The sequence below is a fragment of the Mustela putorius genome, unplaced genomic scaffold, assembly GCF_011764305.1.
Source record: "Mustela putorius furo isolate JIRA1106 unplaced genomic scaffold, ASM1176430v1.1 tig00000095_pilon_pilon_pilon, whole genome shotgun sequence".
Taxonomy (NCBI): domain Eukaryota; kingdom Metazoa; phylum Chordata; class Mammalia; order Carnivora; family Mustelidae; genus Mustela; species Mustela putorius.
The window spans coordinates 26,418,341-26,437,320 of NW_025421280.1; the positions used below are offsets into that span (position 1 = coordinate 26,418,341).

Genomic DNA, 18,980 nt, shown 5'->3' on the forward strand with positions numbered 1-18,980 from the left:
AAGGGTTGACGTTCCCATGTGTGCCAGCTGTCCTGTGGTCCCAGGGCTTGAGCACAAGAGTAGCTCTGGGCAGCCAGAGGTTCCAGTGATGGGGACCCTAGGCCTTGGTCCCAGGCACCTTGCCACCTAGGTGAATGTCACCCTTCAGTTGAATTAGGGACCTGGAGGCTCTCCAGACTCAGCCCATGGACTTTACCCCCAGGCAAATGGAAAGTTGGAAAATGGCCCCCAAATTTGATGTGCATGTACAGGCACATCCCAGACACAGATACAAGGCCGGGTTGTTAGACAGCTGGATCAGACAGCCGGCCTTCCAGCAGGAGGAGCGGGGCTGGGGTGGCAGAGAGGGCTACATGGAGGAGGGGACATTGGGATCTGCTTTAAGGAGTGAGGAAGTACTAGAGGATCCATTTTGCAGATAGGAGGCCTGGGGGGTGTTGGCACCGCTAGAGTTGGGAAAAGTGAAAGAAACAAGACTGGAGCCTCAGGTCAGCCCAGAGGAACCTGAACTTAACCCATGGGCAACGGACAGCTGGGTGCGACACTGTCAGGTCTGTGGCCTGAAGATCATCTTGTTGCCCAGGCTCAGAGAAAGGACCCAGCTGGCACAAGGACAAGGAGGTGCATGGAAAAAGGATGACTCTTCCCCACCCACAGACTGTGGGCCCCCCAAGGGCAGGTACTGAGTGGGTACCTGCTTACTCTTTTCCAGCAGCTACGAGTACCACATGGGTGAGAGTCCAAAGCTGCTTGGAAAGCACTGCTTCCTTATTCTCTCCCCACCCAACTATAGTTCCCTCCTTGGTGCCACCGCCCCCCCCCCCCCCACCAATACCATTTGCGTCTTCCGGTGGACCCAGCCCAGCCTCCTACAGGCTATTCAGAATCCTCCCTCAGCTCTGCCACTCTGACCCTCTGAGCCCCCTCACCACACCTCAGCCTCAGGCCTGAACTCGCTAGTCTCTCTGCCAGACACACTGTTCCAAACTCACCAAACTAGCAATCCATGCCTAATCTAAGCCCACCCTTTGGACTCTCTCCCTTGGACACCACCCACTGAGCAGGGGCACAGCTTCAACTGCCCACAAGGTGCCCAGGCTATATGGAAGGAACACAGCACACAGTCCTTCAAGAGACACCCCCCCCAACCATGACCTTGGCTGCCTGCCTTGAGATGATCCCCAGACCCAGTCAAAGCTTTACACCCCGCCACGTATTTAAATATGTGTGGCCACTGCCTGAACACTCAAATCCAAGGGACCTGAAGGGAACTCTTTGTGTCCAAGCGACTGAGGTTCCTCCATCCTCGTGGAAAGCCTCCAATGTCCCCTTCATCCTACGAGGATGTGGCATTTAAAAGGGTCCCCTTTAGAGTCGAGGTAGGTACACAGGTGGCTTAGGACGGAGAAAACAGAAGTACAGAAGGAGGCCTGGAAAACAAATTCCCCTAGCTTGAAATATCTGGCCCAGGGCCTCCAGGTTGCAGTCCCGCGCCTCAAGAGCGGTAGCATCGGGCAACACGGAGTTTTAGACTTTAATAGTGAAGCCGCGGCTGGGCGGCCGGGAAGGCCACTGAAACCAAGCTGAGTCCCAAGCTGAGTCCGGTGACGGTGACGCGGGGAAGGGAGGGCTGGGGAAAGGGACCGCTTCCAGGGGGACAGGCCTCGGAGGCTCCCCGGGAGCGCGGGGCACAGTCACGGCTAGGCTAGGCTGCAGGACCAAGGCACAGCTGGGGGCGACCTTTGCGCAGGGCGGGGCGGGGCGGGGTGGGGCGGGCCCGGACTGGGGCCCTGGCAACCCCCGAACCCAAACGCGCTGCCGCAGAAGAGTCGAGCGCCCTGGAGGCCGCGCGGCGACCAAGCCGGGGTCCGGCCGCCGCCACTATGGACATCCCGCCTCTGGCCGGCAAGATCGCGGCTCTGTCGCTCGGCGCCCTCCCCTTGTCCTACGCGCTTAACCACGTCTCGGCGCTCTCGCAGTGCGTGAGGGGAGGGGCCAGGCCAGCCCAGGGGAGGGGAGCCGGGCTGCGGGGCCGGGTTGGCAGTGGCTGGGAGGGACGAAGCGCGGGCGGCAAGTCTGGCTGCTCGGAGCCTGGAACCCCTGCGCAGCTCCCGCCGGGAGGAAGGGACCTAGGCCGGAACTACCCCAGCCCCATGCAACCTGAAGTCCCCTCTCTGCCGGCCAGCGGGTTGTGTTGTGGGGGTGGGGTCGCTCCCGGGACGTTTAGGATTTGAGGAGAAAGTTTGAGGAGAGCCCCCCTCCCACCCCACACAGGACAGAGTTTTGGAGGGTTTCTGGAGTTTCCCAGGGATGTGCCCAGCTCCAAAGTTACCAAAGGTCAAAGTATCGACCCAGATAATGGCCTGATGACCCAGCTCTTGACACAGGCACACTCGGACTTGCGTTCTGTTCCACCACCCCTAGCAGATAGCCCCTCCATTGCCTGTCTCAGGCCTGAGACTTTATTCTGCTAAGGTTTGGCCCACCCTGTCTTTAGCCTCGGTTTCACCTACATGCTGTGACCTCCCTTGCTTCCTAACCCTAGACCCCAGTCCTGTGGATCCTGCCACTGGGTACTGGGCATCTATAGGCCCCTCATACTCCCAGACCTAGCTCCACTCAAGACATGGGGTAGGAGAGAGTCTTGACTGTGGGGTTGGCTCCTTGGGTACAAATACCTGGCTCCATTCCCCATGGATCCTGGGTGAGTCAGGTTGCTTCTGGGAGCCTGAGTTTCTTCAGTGTATAATGAACAGAATCCTCAATCTTGGCTCATAGGTAGAGTTAAGGATTATAAGTTGTGTGCAAAGACTTGCATGGTCTTATCTGATTACTATAATTGTCATTGTTGGTCAGATGGGACCAGGATGGGAATCTTAGATGTCAGAGGGGTCTATGAGAAGATAGGAGCCTGGAGAACGTGTAGGGGAGTGTGGGACCCTGGATAGCTTTCCCACCCACCCATTCTGCCCACCTGTTGTTGGAGGCTTCCAACCTGACTTCTATTTCTTATCTATGCAGCTGGTTGACCTGTCTTATCTGGTTGATGGAACAGATCAGGGCAGGGGTGGGGTGTGGTTCACAGAAGCATTTGGACTTCAGCTGGGAGGAGTCAGGAGCTTCAGAAAGTGAGGTGTACAGGGCTGAGCATTAGAGACCTTGCAGGCTTTGGGAGGTGGGTCTGGCTACAGAGGGGCTTGGTGGTGTTGAATGACTGAGAGCAAATTGAGTTGAACACGGGATGGATTGTATAGTCAGAAAGAGTTGACTGATGCCCTCTCTGTACTTGGCCCAAGTAGCGCAATAATTCTTTCTAAGGAGTCAGGGAGGGCTTCCTGGAGGAGAAGCCATGAAAGATAGGCCACAGAGTAAGAGTAGGAGTTTGCCAAGTGGAAGAGACTTCTAGAGGGAGGTCCCAGGAGGGAGAAACAGCTCAGGTAACAACCTAGTGATAGAAAAGAGCAGTTGCAGGGAACGAGATTCCTGGATGGAAAGACACCTCAGTCTCGACATCTGAAGCATCCTGGAATCTGCTTTTGCCCTTACCAGGGTGGGTGGGCCTCAGCATTGAGCTTGGCCTCTCTGACTTGTTTTCCCTCTCCACAGCCCCCTAGGGCTGGCATTGATGAGTGCCCTGATCCTGGGCCTGCTTTTTGTGGCTATCTACAGTTTGTCCCCCGGCGAGATCTACTATGACCCACTCTATGCTGGTGAGTCAGTCAGAACTGGGTGAGCGGGGGCCTCCTCCATCCCCTTGAAGGGCTCCCATCAGGCTGAAGAACCTCAAATACACTGGAGAAACCACATTGGTTGGGGAACCTCAGGGGGCCTTCCCCTTCAAACCTGGGGCTCCTGAGAGCAGGACTGTCTCTTCCCATCAGACTGGGAGCCCCTGAGAGACCACTGTTCCTCATCACTTTGGGATTTCCTCAGGGTAGGGTCAGTGCCTTCTCAGCCTGAGGCCTCCCAAAGGCAGGACTGTGCCTCCTCAACAGGGCTGTGGGTCATGTGACCTGTGAAGCGGCAACTGGGAGCAATTGGGTGTGGTTCCTTGCCTCTACTCTGGGTCCCAGACTAGGGGCCTCAGGCCCCGCCCACACCCGGGTCAGGCTCCGCCCACTCTCCCCGCAGTGTTCGCTGTCTTCTCCTTCTCCTCCGTGGTGGATCTCCTCATTGCTCTCCAGGAAGATGGCTACGCGGGGGGCTTCATGGAATTCTTTACTAAAGAGGTATGTAGGGGTCGCCCGGGTTGCCTCCTGCCCTGCGGCCCAGCTGAGCCCTGATCTGCCCTGGCAGGGAGAGCCTTATTTGCGCACGGCACACGGAGTCTTCATCTGCTACTGGGATGGCACGGTTCACTACCTCCTCTACTTGGCCATGGCTGGTGCCATCCGCAGAAGGTGCATGGGGCAGGGTTAGAGTTTGGGGTGGGGGTGGTGTGGCACCTGGACCCTGGAGATCAAGTCCTCAGGTGGGGTCCCAAGTTTGGGTGCAGTCAGCAGTGTCTGTAGGGGAAATCATGAGTCCTCTCTAGGGCTCCAGCCAGGAGTAACCCGGAGAAGGTTCCAGAATGCCAAGGTGTAAGTGGTAGTCAGCTCTCTTCTCTTGTACACTCCTGTGCCTAAGCAACCATGTGTGTCCTTAGACAGACAATCTGTTCAGTCCCTCATTCACCTCACTGTTGTCCCTTCTGTCCTGGACAAAAATGGGAGGTACCCAGAGCTGGGGAGCCAAGGGTGGACCCTGGGCCCTGGCTAGGGCTCTGAGACAGGAACAGGCATCTGTTGGTCACCCCTCCATCCTCCACCACAGGAAGAGATACAGGAACCTTGGACTGTACTGGCTGGGATCTTTCGTCATGAGCGTCTTGGTGTTCCTCCCAGGAAACATCCTTGGTAAGGACTTGGCTTTGAAGGATCCCGCCTCCTCAGGCTGGGTTACTGTCCTGCGCCTAGAAGGTTCATAGGTAGGTCTTGGGAAGTAGAGGGGAGAGGCAGCCCAGTATGTGGGGATGGCTGAGCTAGAGAAGTACACAAGATGTATTCAGGAGAAGCAAAGAACAGCTGAGAGAAAGAAGCCATATCCAGAAAGTAAATTGAGTCAGGCCAGGCTGAGGGGTCTGGACACCATCTGATGAGCACTGGGGAGCCAGAGGTGTTGGAGTTTGAAAAGGACTGCATTCATGAATTACTGCTTCCAACCCAGGGATTCTGGTGTGACTCACCTATGGGTCTGGCCAGGCCTGGGGGATCCTCCCTGAGGGACACCCCCTCTCTCCTACCATGACAGGTAAATACAGCTCGGAGATCAGACCTGCCTTCTTCCTTGTCATCCCCTATGTGCTAGTCCCATGCTGGGCTGGTGTGAGGGTCTTCAACCAGGCCCGGGCACCAACCTGCTATGCCCCCAATGTGGTAAGTGCCTTGCCCCCAGACAGTTTGTTGTGCCAACGTGCCTGAATGCTCCCTCTGACCCCCATTAGAATTGCTTCTGGTCAAAAACATTAACTCTTTGGAAGGATCTCCTTGGCCATTAGGAAAGAAGGGATGAGCCTTTATCAAGTGCCTGTTGGATACCAGACTTCTCACGCTGTCTCTCTCCCATGGGGCAGGTACAGGAGGAACAAAGCAAGGGTATCCTGCGACGTCCAGTAGACTTGGCCCTTGTCATATACCTCACCCTCGCCGGGTTCTTCACCCTCTTTCGGGGCCTGGTGAGTCTGCAGTGGTCAGCCTACTTTTCTTCTGCCCCAGCTCCCTTTCCAGTCCCCACCAATCATCTTCCTTTAACCAAAGCGAAAAGACCACTGCTCGCCTGTCTGATCATCCGGGAGGTTCTTCATCCAGTCTGATCCATGTCTGTCCATGACAAAACCCCATTCCCTGTAACCTTCCTAGCCAAAGTGAAAGAACCAAGGCTAGGGGAAGCCAGAGCAAGGGATAGGGGACCCACCTGGGAGGGTAGAGAAGGTTTCTTGTGGAAAAAATATTTGATGTGGGTTGTTGGTTTGTCTGTCTGCCCCAGGTGGTGCTTGACTGCCCCACAGATGCGTGCTTTGTGTACATCTATCAGTATGAGCCATACCTACGGGACCCTGTGGCCTATCCAAAGGTGCAGGTGAGAAGACAGATGGGAAACGAGGACCATATGGTTCTGCAAGGGGTAGAGGCCTAGCAAGCCCTCTTAGAAGCAGGTACCAGAAACACAAAAGTCAATCTGTTGTCCTCCCAAAAATGTCTGTCTTCCAGTGAAGACAGATATGGTCTTCAAGTATGGCTGGATCTAGGTGTCGAGGATAACTCTGTCTCAGAGCTCTGTTTTCTTTGCATGGACTCCACTTCCAGGTAGTCACTTTGTGGGATTGCAGAGACAGCCTTGGGCAGCAGCAGGCCTCCATCTGCCCTACTTAGCCACCCCAGAGGAATGTGAGCGATTATTTCTCCAGAGCTTAAGCACAAATCTCAGACAGGCTCTGATTGGCCCACGTGCCATCATCACTGAATAACAGGTGCATCCTGTCACTGGTCATTATGGCTGGCGGGCCTGGAGTGGTCCAGTTGGCCAGGCCCGGGTCATATGCCACTTCTGGAGTAACATGGGTGAGCTCAGTGTGTGTGTGTGCATGTGACCAGGGGTGGGGGTGGGTCGAGGGAAATTGAGGAGCAGTGTGCACAGGGTTGTGATATTCAGAGAGCCCCCTCACCCAATCCTGGGCAGGGTCTGAGGTTGGCCGGATCCTCCCTGGGGGCCTCTGCCTCAGGGGGCTCAGGGAGGCAGCTACTGCTCATCCTATGGGTTGTGTCCCCCACAGATGCTGGTGTACATGTTCTACGTGCTGCCCTTCTATGGCCTGGCTGTCTATGGCCTCATCTTCCCTGGCTGCTCTTGGCTGCCTGACTGGGCCTTGGTGTTTGCTGGAGCTGTTGGCCAGGTGTGGTGCGGTGTGGGGGCAGAGGGGTGGAGTCTGTAAGGAAGAAAGTTCCTGCCTCCCCATCAGTTTCCTTTCATGCTCTCCCTGGGCAGGGGGGTTGCTGAGCCTCTAAGAGGCCCCAGTCACAACTTCATACCTTAGGATTCCCTCGTCTTGGGGAGAAAGGACCTAACACTAACACTCCCGACCCTGTGAGGTCAGAACTGGGGAGAGTCAAGACTAGGGGCTGAGAGCAATTGCAGAAGGGGAAGATTGCCTAGGAGCTGGGCTTTGATGTATGGGTATGAGTTCTCTAGGTAAGGAAGAGCATTGCAGGAATGGGAACAGCATAAAGACACAGAGGGGAATGGTGGTTTAGCACAGCCACAACGCTGAGAGAGAGTCAGAGGCACAAGAGGCTACCTAGGGTAGGGAAGAGCAGGAGGAGAAGCTGGACCCACATCAAGGAGAAGGGAAACAGGGCGGGCCTCACAGAAAGAGTGAAGACAGTTCCGGTTACACAGCTGGGAAGAGGCTCACGGACAAGTGCACAGGAAATGTGGTGACAGTGTTATTTAGAGGCAGACAGATGGACTAGAGAGGGGAGACAGGTCAGCAGCCAGTGAAAGGGACAGGGACCCTCTGGGCTCCCTAGGGTGGGATATTAGGGATGCTGGGCCTTGTTCTTTCCTGACCCCTGACCTATACCTCCTTGTGTGGCCACTAGGCACAGTTCTCGCACATGGGGGCCTCGATGCACGTGCGCACACCCTTCACCTACCGCGTGCCTGATGACGCCTGGGCCTGCTTCTTCGGGAGCAACCTGCTATATGCGCTGGGTCCCCAGCTGCTGGCCTTCCGCTGCCTGTGGCGGCCTGCCTTCTTCCTGCACCCGCCCCCTGGTCCCCTGGCCCACCACAAGAAGGAGGACTGAGAGCTGGGGACTCCCTATGACTCTGTTTTCATGCCCAAAGAGCCCTGCCCCGGGAAGGGTGGGCTGGGTCTCTTAGAGTCAGGAAATATATCTTCAGGTGTCTCCGGTCCTGGCTATGGTGGTATAAGCCCAGCGCACAGGGTGGGACACCCAGGGACTCTCAGCTGTCACAGTATTCCAATCCCACACAGACTGCTCTACACCAGAGTTTACCTATCATACTCACATGGATCCTTTCAGTAAAAAACAAAACAAAACAAAAAAACCCACAAAACTTTTAAAGCCTCAGTATTGCTGCTGCTTAAGTGTTTCAGGATTCAGAGGTGAGGGATTGCTTCTCTAGAGGCCTACCATCACTGCCAGCATGACCATCGGAGCTGGAGGTACTGGCTAGCAGAAGTCTGCCTCTGTTTGGTGTGTTCAGCTCCATCTCCAGATGGGAAAAACGGAGGCTCAGAGAGGTCCAAAGACCTGTCTGATGTCACAATCAGGAGAGAAACATCCAAAATCCAAGCTCTGACAATAAATTATAATAAATGATGGCATGGCACAGTTATTAAGCACCTACCACATACCATCACCAAGGGCCAAACTCAAGTGCTACATGCTGGATCTCACCCTATATTCCAGATGGGGAGACTGAGCCTGTAGGCAGTCAAGGTCCTTGTTGGAGGTCATGGCTCCTAGATGCCTCTGAGCTCAAGGACTTCGTGCCAGCCTAGCCTATCCAACCATGGGCCCTATAACCCTGCCTCTATTGTATGGTTGGCTCATATTTTGGGGAAACTGAGGCTGAGGACGCTGCCAAGGGGTTGGGAGAAAGGCACATTGTTTTTTCCTGATTGGATTTTTGAACTTGAGTGAAAGGCCAGGTTTTGGTATGAGTCAGCCGCAGAGTGGGTCAGTCTCCCCTGCTCCCGCTCCTACCGACATTAGGCCCCTATCGTATGTCTAACCGTTGGATCTTCACCAAGGAACCAACACTCCCATTTCCCAGAGGTGGAAACTGAGGCTCAGAGAGACAAAGCCTCTCTTATAAGGTCCTGCAGCAGGTGAGAGGCACAATCAGATTTGGACTTGTTGCTGCAGGTTCCCTCTGCAGAGTGTGTGACAATTGTGGGGCCCCACCCCACAGAGTGAGCACCTTCGCGTGTCAGAGCCCAGGACACTGCGATGGCCATCAAGTGACAAATGTGAAAACTGTGACATGCAAGCCAAGCCTCTTTCCCAGGTTACTCAGACCTCTGGCTCACGTGGGCATCCTAGATGGAAGACCGTCAGGGCCCTCCTCCTCTATCTTAAAGAGAGTTAAACTGAGCCCAGAGGTTCCTTTGCCCGCCCAAGATCAGCCAGCAGAATCAGCGACGTGGTCCTGCATTCACTGTCCAGTGTGGCCCTTCCTCCGCCCGCGCCCAGGTTTCTTCGCGGAGCGCGCGTCGCCGCGTCGCCTTTAAAGCTCCTCCCCGCACCCCCATCCGCCTCCCTCCTCCCCTTGCAGGCAGACGCCGGGATTGCGCCGCCCGAAGGAACTGGCCCAGTCCTTTCTGGGTGTGCGGGGAGCGCAGTCCCGGCGCGTAGGGGCCGCTCGGCGGGGGCCGCACCGGCAAGATGGTGAGTGGGGCGCGGGCGCTGGTCCGTGTAGGTCCCTCTCTGGGATTCTGTCTCGCTCCGTGTCTTAATCTACGTCCCTCCGGGTTCCTCTTCTCAGTCTCTCTCCGCTCTGTCTCTCCCATCCCTCCCTTCTCTCACCCTCTTGTATCTCTGTTTCTCGAACTCTGCCTCTCATTTTATATCCCTCTCTGCCTCTCCCTACTTTTCTCTCCCTCTTTTTGTCTTCCTGGTCCCTTTTCTTTTCCTCTGAGTCTCCGTCTCTCCCTACCTTCAAGCCCCCTCTTCTTTCTCGTTCCCCCTCTTGCTCTCTTTGCTCTCTCTTTCAGTCTGTCTCTCCATCTTTCCATACCCTTCTCTGAGTCTCTACCTCTCCACCCCCATCTCTTCCTGGTTTTCTGTCTCTTTCCCTTTCCTCGCCCTCTCCCCGTGTCTCTACATCTCTGTGGCTCTACCCCTCGCGTCCCACCGCCTCCCCCCGCCGCCCGCACACCGCGACCGGCCGGTTTGCTGCAGTCTCCTGGCGCACCGATAACCTTGCCGCTGCCGCGGCTCCAAATCCTCCCCCCTCCCCCCATCCCTGCCTGGGCTGGCCTGAGAAGGGGGCGGAGCTCCGAGCGGCGGGTGTTGGGGTTACCGGATCTGGCGGGTCGCTGGCGCTGGACTGAGCGCAGGTGAGCCCAGAGGCGTGGGCTTTGCGTAGGAGCTGGAGTGTGAAGTCCGGGGAGAGTGCGGGGGACAGGGGGTGAGGGCTGGGAGGGTCTGCTAGCCTTCTCCTTGAGAGAGTCCCCTGGGACCCTGGCCTGGGTAGGGACTTGGGCATGCGAGAAGTCCTGGCCGTGAGGAAGGAAGGTCAGGGGTCTAGTCCTACGACAGGCAAAGTCCAGGAGGCTGGACTGAGTACCCTGTTCCCCCAGGTGTGTCCTCGGGCGGCCCTCGGTCCCGGCGCGCTCTGGGCAGCGGCCTGGGGAGTCCTGCTGCTCACGGTCCCCGCAGGGGCGCAGCGCGGACGCAAGAAGGTCGTGCACGTGCTCGGTGAGTCTGGATAGCGGAAGCCGGTCTTGCCCCGCAGGAGCAGTGGCCGAATGTAATTGCCTGGATGCAGGGAGGATATAGGGGGTAGGGCATGGAGCCTGCCTAGCGGTTACAGACCTCCACCCTCGCCCCTCCCCCTCTGAGTCGCAGTTCCCTTTCCTGATCTCCTTTAACCTTACGATCCCCTGACCTGCGCCCAAGCCTTCTCCCACAACACTTTCACGGGATCCCCTTCCCCCGGTTCCTCACCCCGCCCCCTGGGCCCTCTTCTGAACCCTGCTTGGCCCTCCCGCAGAGGGTGAGTCTGGCTCGGTGGTGGTGCAGACGGCGCCTGGGCAGGTGGTCAGTCACAGGGGTGGCACCATCGTCCTGCCCTGCCGCTACCACTATGAGGCAGCTGCCCACGACCACGACGGCGTCCGTCTGAAGTGGACCAAGGTGGTGGACCCACTGGCCTTTGCTGACGTCTTCGTGGCCCTGGGCCCCCAGCACCGAGCATTTGGCAGCTACCGTGGGCGTGCCGAGCTGCAGGGCGACGGACCCGGGGATGCCTCCCTGGTTCTCCGAAACGTTACGCTGCAGGATTATGGGCGCTATGAATGCGAGGTCACCAATGAGCTGGAGGATGACACTGGCATGGTCAAGCTAGACCTGGAAGGTAACCAGCTGGTGGACGGAATAAAGCATGTTTCTAAGAGAGAAGAGGGGGAAATATTGCAAAAGACAGAAACCATATCAAGTTGGCCTTAAAGAATTTGAGGCTTGGTAGGGTAGGGTAATGGTTCTGATCTGAGGTGAATTTGCTCTCCAAGGTCACTGGCCATGTCTAGAAATGGGTTGCTGATGGCATCTAGTGGGCAGAGGGCAGGGAGGCTGCAGTACATCCTGCAAGCTCGCAGAACAGCCCTGCACAGCAAAGAAGGAACCAGTCTAAAATGCCAATAGTAAGGACTTTGGGGAACCCTTAGGGCTGAGATCCAGGGACATCCACTCATACCATGTCAGGAATTCCTCTCTCAGTTCTCTTTCCCTAAGTGGGCTTTCTTCTGGCAGGTTTCCCCTGATGGATCCAAAAAGTAGTGCCAGGCTTCCATCCTCCAACTTGGCAATAAATTTACTCGCAGTGCTAGCTGGAGTCCCAGAGTTGTCCCTCATTGGCCCAGGTTGAGTCATGTGCCCATCCATAAACCAATTACTGTGACTGGGAGATGGGGTGCTCTGATTGGCTGACTATGGACCTGGGAGGTGGGGTTTCTACCTGAAAAATTCTCTCCCACCTGTTGTTTGCCTTCCTCAGTCCATCTGAGAAGCTTCTAGAAGAGATTTCAGAGCCCTCACTTGCTGTACCTCCCAACAATAACAAATAACAGCAATAACAGCAGGAAGTTTTCTTATTGTCCAAAGTAAAAGAATCTCTTGTTTAATTTTCCCAAAAACTTTGAGGGAGGTGCTATTACCAACAGATGAGCAACAGGCTCAGAGAGGTTAGACCTTGCTTGAGGTACATGTAAGCGACGTAGTTAGGACTCAAGCTTCGGTCTTCATGCTCCAGGTGTTCACTTGGCCCCTGTTTGCTCCTCCCTGTGTCTGCTGAAAGATCCATCTGCCCCTCCAAGGTCTGCCCCTCAAGCACACACACACACACAATGCTGTTGAAGTGAGTTGACTGTGGGTCCAATGAGGGCAAGTTATAAGAACTGAAGGTGGAAGAGAAACCAGTGGAAACTGCCCTGGACAATTCTGGGGATCAAAGAAGTCTTTGCCCAAGGTCATACTTTCAGGGGCTCCCTGTGGAGGAGTCAGCACTGGACACAAACATTTCCAGCTCCATCAGCTCAGGGCTTGACCAGCGTGAAGCTCCCAGTACTGGGGGAATGTCAGAAGCAGTGAAGATTGAAGGGAGAAAGGTTGTGGGGGCTGGGTTTTGAAGGATGAATAGGAGTTCAGCAGATGGAAGAAATGGGAAGTACATAAACATCTCCCGTGGTGGAAAGGGAATGATTGAGATTAAGTAACTTAAGAGGGAGGGTCAAATGAATCCCAGACTTAAGGCAAAGGGAATCACAAGGGGTTGTGAGGTTGCGAATAGCGAATAGCGTGGTCAGGTCTACGTCCAGAGTGAGGGATGGAGTGGAAAGTCTAGGTTGAAGAGTCACGCAGCACCCCAAATGTTAGGTGGGTAGGGGTGGGCTGGGATTCCCCAGCTGAACCCCCTACGTATGTCCTCCTAGGAGTTGTCTTCCCTTACCACCCCCGTGGAGGCCGCTACAAGCTGACCTTCACGGAGGCGCAGCGCGCCTGCGCTGAGCAGGACGGCATCCTGGCGTCGGCAGAGCAGCTGCACGCGGCCTGGCGCGACGGCCTGGACTGGTGCAACGCAGGCTGGCTTCGAGACGGGTCCGTGCAGTACCCGGTGAGCCAGCCCCGGGAGCCTTGCGGCGGCCTGGGCGGAGCCGGGAGCGCCGGGACCGGCGGTGGCACCGCCTCCGGGGGCGTGCGCAACTACGGCTACCGCCACAATGCCGAAGAACGCTACGACGCCTTCTGCTTCACGTCCAACCTCCCGGGTGTGTAGGCCCCGCCCCTAGGAAGGAGACCCCGCCCTCCACAGGCTCGGGGTCCGCCCCGCCGGTGAGGCCCCACCCCCATAGAACCCTCTCCCCAGTCCCCCTCCCTCTCAGTCTCTTTCCCACCCTCTCAGTTTCCTACTCTTAACCCGTCTATCTACTCTGGTCCTCGGAGGTCCAGAACACGATATCCCACCCCCGGCCTGCCATGGCGCAGCAATCACGCATCGCCTGGCACCAACACTATCCTGGACACGGCTGGGGTCCAGGACTGCAGGAGAGAGGGTGTTCCTGAATCCTGTGGCTGGGGTTCTGGGTGGCAGGCACGTCGGGGGTGGGAAGCGTTCTGAACCCGGAGGAGGCCGTCTGCCGGGAGTGGCCTTAACCACTCTCCCCCACTCCACTGCAGGACGTGTGTTCTTCCTGAAGCCGCTGCGGCCTGTGCCCTTCTCGGGAGCAGCGCGTGCGTGCGCGGCGCGCGGCGCGGCCGTGGCCAAGGTGGGACAGCTGTTCGCTGCGTGGAAGCTGCAGCTGCTGGACCGCTGCACCGCGGGCTGGCTGGCCGACGGGAGCGCGCGCTACCCCATCGTGAATCCGCGCGCGCGCTGCGGCGGCCGCCGGCCGGGCGTTCGCAGCCTGGGCTTCCCAGACGCCACGCGCCGGCTCTTTGGCGTCTACTGCTACCGTGCACCCGGCGCGCCGGACCCTGCACCCGGCGGCTGGGGCTGGGGCTGGGCCGGAGGCGGCGGCTGGGCCGGAGGCGCGCGCGACCCGGCCGCTTGGACCCCGCTGCGCGTCTAGGCCCCGGGCGCAGTTGGTTTGGGTGCTTGGCGGCTGGCCGAGTGCTCTGCGGTCTCTTGGAAACGGACCACGTGACTGGAGACTGGCCACGCCTCCTGCGGTACCCTGCAGGCTGACCAGGTCTTCTGTGGTCTTTGACCCCTAGCTGCCCTTCCTGGGGTCCTCATAGACTGCCAGTTCCGGGAGACTGATCAAGCCCCCACTTCTCCTGGACAGTGGATCTCCCTCCTCCCTCGACTTCCCCAGGAGATGGGCCATGTACCCTGAAGACCCCTGGAGGCCAACAAACCTTGAGGTCTCCTAAGATTGGCTACGCCTCCCGAGGTTACTTGAAAACAGACAGAACCACCCCCCTTCGCGGTCTCCTGGAGGCTGGACCCCCAGGATTATCTGGAGAGTGGCCTCAGGCCTTCTGCATCTCCCTGGAGACTGAAGACTGTTCCCTTATGATCATCTGGACCCTGAACCCTCCTCCCCCTCCTACGTAGAGAAACCTCGGAGTTCACCAGGTGATCACGCCCCGTGGTCACATGGAAACTGGGCTCTTGTCCTCTACCCTGTGGTGATCTGGAAATTGGGTATTCCCATTCTGCTGCCTTCCCCTGTGAATCCCTTTAAGTTTGCCGATTAACAGGCCATGTTCCCAGGTCACCCTGAACACCCCCACCCTTCCAGTTTCAGGGGAGACTAGCCTTGTCTGTCACCACTAAAACAGAATGATATGCCCCAGCTGGCTCGCATGACTGGTGGCCGTGCCCCAGCCCTCAGGTATCTCTTTGGACGGAAAAAACCCGCTCCCATCTGATGGACGGCCTCTTTCCCAACTGTCAACAAAGAGACCATCCCCTGGGCCCAGGGATCCATAGGATCCATGTCACTCACTATGGAGACGAGCTGTCCCACTTCCCATTGTTACCAAGGCGACCAGCCCAACTTCTACCTGTAACCTAGTCATACAGCCCTTCCCTCATCAGTCACACCCATGGAGCTAGTGCCTACCTCCTCCAGCTGTAACCATGGATACCACACGTTTTGCATCTCACCTCCGGGATTCCAGAGAGCTACAACTCTACTTCTGAATGTCCCCATTCTTACCAACAGCCCTGAAGACCATTTCCTCCCCCAACTGTCCCGAGAGTGACCCAACATTCAGTTCTCCAGCTCTCACCATGGGAACAGGCTGCCCCAGTGCACCCCAGCTCCTTGCCACCCTCCAAACTCTGCCTCCAAGCTGCTGAAACCCCATAGCTGTTGCCATGGAGACCAAACTCTGGTGTCTGAGGTCACAGAACACCTTTCCCTCTAGACTTTCCCAGGTCAGCAGGGCCCTGCCCCACCAAACTATTGCCATAGAGACTGTCAGCGTAATCCCCATGACAACCCACTCAGGCTCTCAGGAACTTCTTACTGGGGGCCGGAACTGCACCCCTTAGGGCTTCATGTCTGCCCTTAACCAGATAGGCCCAGCCCCCCCGGGCAGCATCCCTTGATATGGCTGGACTTCTGGAGCTGCTGGACACCCTCTGTTTGCACGCTAACTCTATCCCAGACAACAGTGCACGAGAAACCCTTGCAACCCCCAGGTGTTGGCATTGCTGCCATACAGATGAGCCAAATGACTGGCAGGCCTGGCTCTTTATCCTGTGCAAGTACTCGGCTCCCCCCTTCCCTTCTGAGACCACAGCTCCATTCTCACAGAGCTCCGCTCTCCTCTAACTACCCCCGGCCCTCACATTCCACTTCTTAAAGATCCAGGAGAGATGGAATGTTTTTAAGCTTCAAAATCCACAGTGAGCTCCAGATTCTAAAGGGCAATTTGTGCTAAGAAGTTAGCCAGACACCCCTCCCACTCCCAGTGTTGAGAGCCAGCTCAGGAGAGACGGTCCATGAACAAATCCACCCCAGCCATGGCAGACCTCAGCTCCAAGGTCTTCCCTGGAGTAGCACAGAGGGCCTTCCTGGACCCCTCCCCCACCACCTTATTGTCACATCCATCTTGAGGAAACCCATCTGTGAGTTTGGGAATCCGGTGGGCTCGGGTTCGAATCCTGCCTCTGTGACCAAGTGACAAGCCTGTTTTCCTCCTCTGTACCAGAGCTGTTCTGAGATCCCAGTGAGTGCAAAGCATACAGCAGGGGCTCAATTAAAAAAGTGTTTGTTTGTTTGTTTGTTTTTGATTGAATGAGAAAATGGGACAGCTGGTGGCTAATTGCTTCATAAATGCACTTTGGTGGACAAAATATTTCCCAGCTGGGGGTGTGTGTGGTGGTGATTTGATTGGGAGGCATCCGCCTCGTTCCTCAGGACCATCCTCACTCCCCAATGCCCCCCCACCCCCCCACCCTCCCCCACCCCCATCTTCCCTCATTCTGCCTTCCCTCTCCCCTCTCTTCCTTGCATCATCCCCTCCCCCCATGTGTCCAGCCCCTTTCAGCCCTGGCCTGACTGGGTCGATGACACACCAAGTGGTCCCTCTCAATCCCCCAGGCACAAAGTGTGCAAAACTGGAAGGAAAGTTCTTGCACCAGGAAGGCAGAGAGATTGCAAATTTTCCCTGGTGCGGAGGTGGAGTGGGGGTGGGGGGTATCGTGGACGGAGAAACATTGTAACTTTCTGGGATACAAGCAAAGGGAGAAGAGGAAAACCTGTAAAAGTGATTAGGCTGTAGACGTGAGATAGTCGATGTTAACTTACCTTTCATCCTTCAATACCAGACGTGACAGAACTTCCAGAGACTCAAACCACTCATCTGAAGGCAGCGCCCAGCCCCTTGGTTAGACGGCCTTGGGCTTCAGCTGGGTTCTTTCCTTCCTTGATTACGAATGGTAGGGGGCATATGTCCAGGCATGAGTCATGGGATTTCTAGAATCCCGCCTTTTCCCTGCTGGCATTTTTTCTCCCTTCCGTGGTTCCAGTTTTCTAGTTTTCCCGTGAATACGTAACTTTCTTTTTTCTCCCCCGTCAATACGTAACTTTCTAACCACCGCGGGTACAATGAGAGTCGGAGGGGATGACAGCACCCCCTTCTAGTTTAGCCAGTGAGTGCTGGCCGCAATTCCTTGGGAAAACCTGATTGGTCCAAGGAGGGAGAGAGAGGCAGGGGGACCGTGCCACTGAGTCCCTGGGATTCTGGTGAACCAGTTGTGCCACAGGAACCTTCGTTCTGCTGGAGTTGCTGCACTGTTGGAGTGGAGGTCTCCAGGGCCCACCTGAAGGAGAGCTAAGGGATGGCAACCCGGATAGAAACCTTCCTGACGCCAGATATTCCGAAAATCGCTCTTTCCCATCCAACACCTCCCAGTTCACTGTCCGGAGACATCCAAAGTTTCTTACAAGCCCTTCCAAGAAATGTTGTGTTCATTCAAGCAAACATGCTTATGTATTTTCCCCCATTTTTACACAAATGGCATTTACACAATTCACACTGTTGGAGATTATCTATCTAGTTCCAAGACATTTTTATCATCCCCAAAGGAAACACCATACCCATTAAGCAAACGTACCCCCATGTTTTCCTACCCTCTCCCCGGGCAGTTGCTTATCTACTTTCTGTCTCTCTAGTTTTGCCTATTCTTGATTCACATAAAGAGAATCATATAGGGACACCTGAGTGACTCACTCTTTAGGATTTTTTGGTTTTTGTTTGTTTTGTTTTGTTTTGTTTGACTCTTGATTCTCTGCTCTGATTGTATTTTCGGGTGGTGGTATGGAACCCTGCATTGCTCCAAGCTGGGCGTGGAGCCTGCTTGAGATTCTCTCTTTCTCCCTCTGCTCCTCCCCCCACCCCGCCACTTGCTCTCACTCTAAATAAAAAAATAAATTGAATCTTATAATATGTGTCCTTATGTGTCTGGCTTCTTTCACTCAGCATAATGTTTCTGAGGCTCATGTTGTGATGTGTATCAAGACTTCATTCCTTTTTATGGCTGAATAATATTCTGTGTCACGTATATGCCCTGTTCTGTTTATTCACTTATCAGTTAATGGACATTTGGGTTTTTCCATCTTTTTGGTGATTGTGACTAATGCTGCTATGAACATCTATGTGCCATGTATACTTTTCAAGTCACTCTCCTTTTACTTAGTATTTTACTTTGGAGATAGTTTCAATCACCATATCAAGATCCCCCACGCCCACATTCTTTTTTTTTTTTTTTAAGATTTTATATATTTATTTATTTGACAGACAGAGATCACAAGTAGGCAGAGAGGCAGGCAGAGAGAGAGGAGGAAGCAGGCTCCCCGCGGAGCAGAGAGCCTGACAAGGGGCTTGATCCTAGGACCCCGGGATCATGACCTGAGCCGAAGGCAGAGGCTTTAACCTACTGAGCCACCCAGGCGCCCTACCCACACATTCTTTTGAAGGTCAGCCAGAGCATTCATTGCTTGGATGCACCATAATTTGATAGCCCGTCTCTTAATGGCGGATGTTTAGATTTTCCTATTTTGATGTTACTAATAAGTACCTGCCTCACCGCACACAAATTCTAGCATAATTGGGGGATGACATTAGAAGTTGTTTAATCAAGGAGTGAAACTTGCCATTTTGATAGCACTCTCCAGCTCTTCTTAGAGGCGGGGACAACTTAGACCCCACCAGTAATAGATGTACCTGCCTCTTTCCACACATCCTAATCAGCATCGTGTGTTAACGCTTTTTACTTTAGCCAACTTGATAGGTTAAAAAAAAAAATCTCATTGTGGTTGTCACGTGCAATTCTCTTATTATGTGTGAGCCTGAGCAAACATCCCCCATGTTGACCTTAGGTGCAAGGGGTGGAAGTCATAAATCATTCACAGTTCGAGTGTGTTGTCATTGTTGATCAATGCAAGTCCCCTCTCTTGTTAGATTTGATTCTCTTTTGAAATATGCTCTTCTTGGGCGCCTGGGTAGCTCAGTGGGTTAAGCCTCTGCCTTCAGCTCAGGTCATGATGCCAGGGTCCTGGGATCGAGCCCTGCGACGTCGGGCTCTCTGCTCGGTGGGGAGCCTGCTTCCCCTTCTCTCTCTGCCTGCCTCTCTGCCTACTTATGATCTCTCTCTCTCTCTGTGTCAAATAAATAAATAAAATCTTTAAAAATAAAAAAATTAATTAATAATAAATAAATAAATAAATAAATAAATGT

At 55.2% G+C, this 18,980-nt stretch overlaps 2 protein-coding genes across 2 annotated transcripts; both read left to right on the forward strand.

Annotated features, from left to right (window-relative positions):
* The first annotated feature begins 1,805 nt into the window (after positions 1-1,805).
* Positions 1,806-8,384, forward strand: TM6SF2 (transmembrane 6 superfamily member 2). Its single transcript, XM_004760865.3, has 10 exons — positions 1,806-1,978; positions 3,607-3,710; positions 4,132-4,229; positions 4,297-4,400; positions 4,813-4,895; positions 5,290-5,414; positions 5,612-5,713; positions 6,025-6,117; positions 6,812-6,931; positions 7,638-8,384. Exons 1-10 carry the CDS (start codon positions 1,884-1,886, stop codon positions 7,842-7,844), a joined length of 1,131 nt encoding a protein of 376 aa, XP_004760922.1. The 5' UTR covers positions 1,806-1,883; the 3' UTR covers positions 7,845-8,384.
* Positions 8,385-8,462: 78 nt separating this feature from the next.
* HAPLN4 (hyaluronan and proteoglycan link protein 4) lies at positions 8,463-16,019 on the forward strand. The gene is made up of 5 exons (XM_004760866.3): positions 8,463-9,455; positions 10,370-10,487; positions 10,783-11,145; positions 12,719-13,054; positions 13,464-16,019. The coding sequence occupies exons 1-5, from the start codon at positions 9,453-9,455 to the stop codon at positions 13,853-13,855; spliced, it is 1,212 nt and encodes a 403-aa protein (XP_004760923.2). The 5' UTR covers positions 8,463-9,452; the 3' UTR covers positions 13,856-16,019.
* Positions 16,020-18,980: the final 2,961 nt, after the last annotated feature.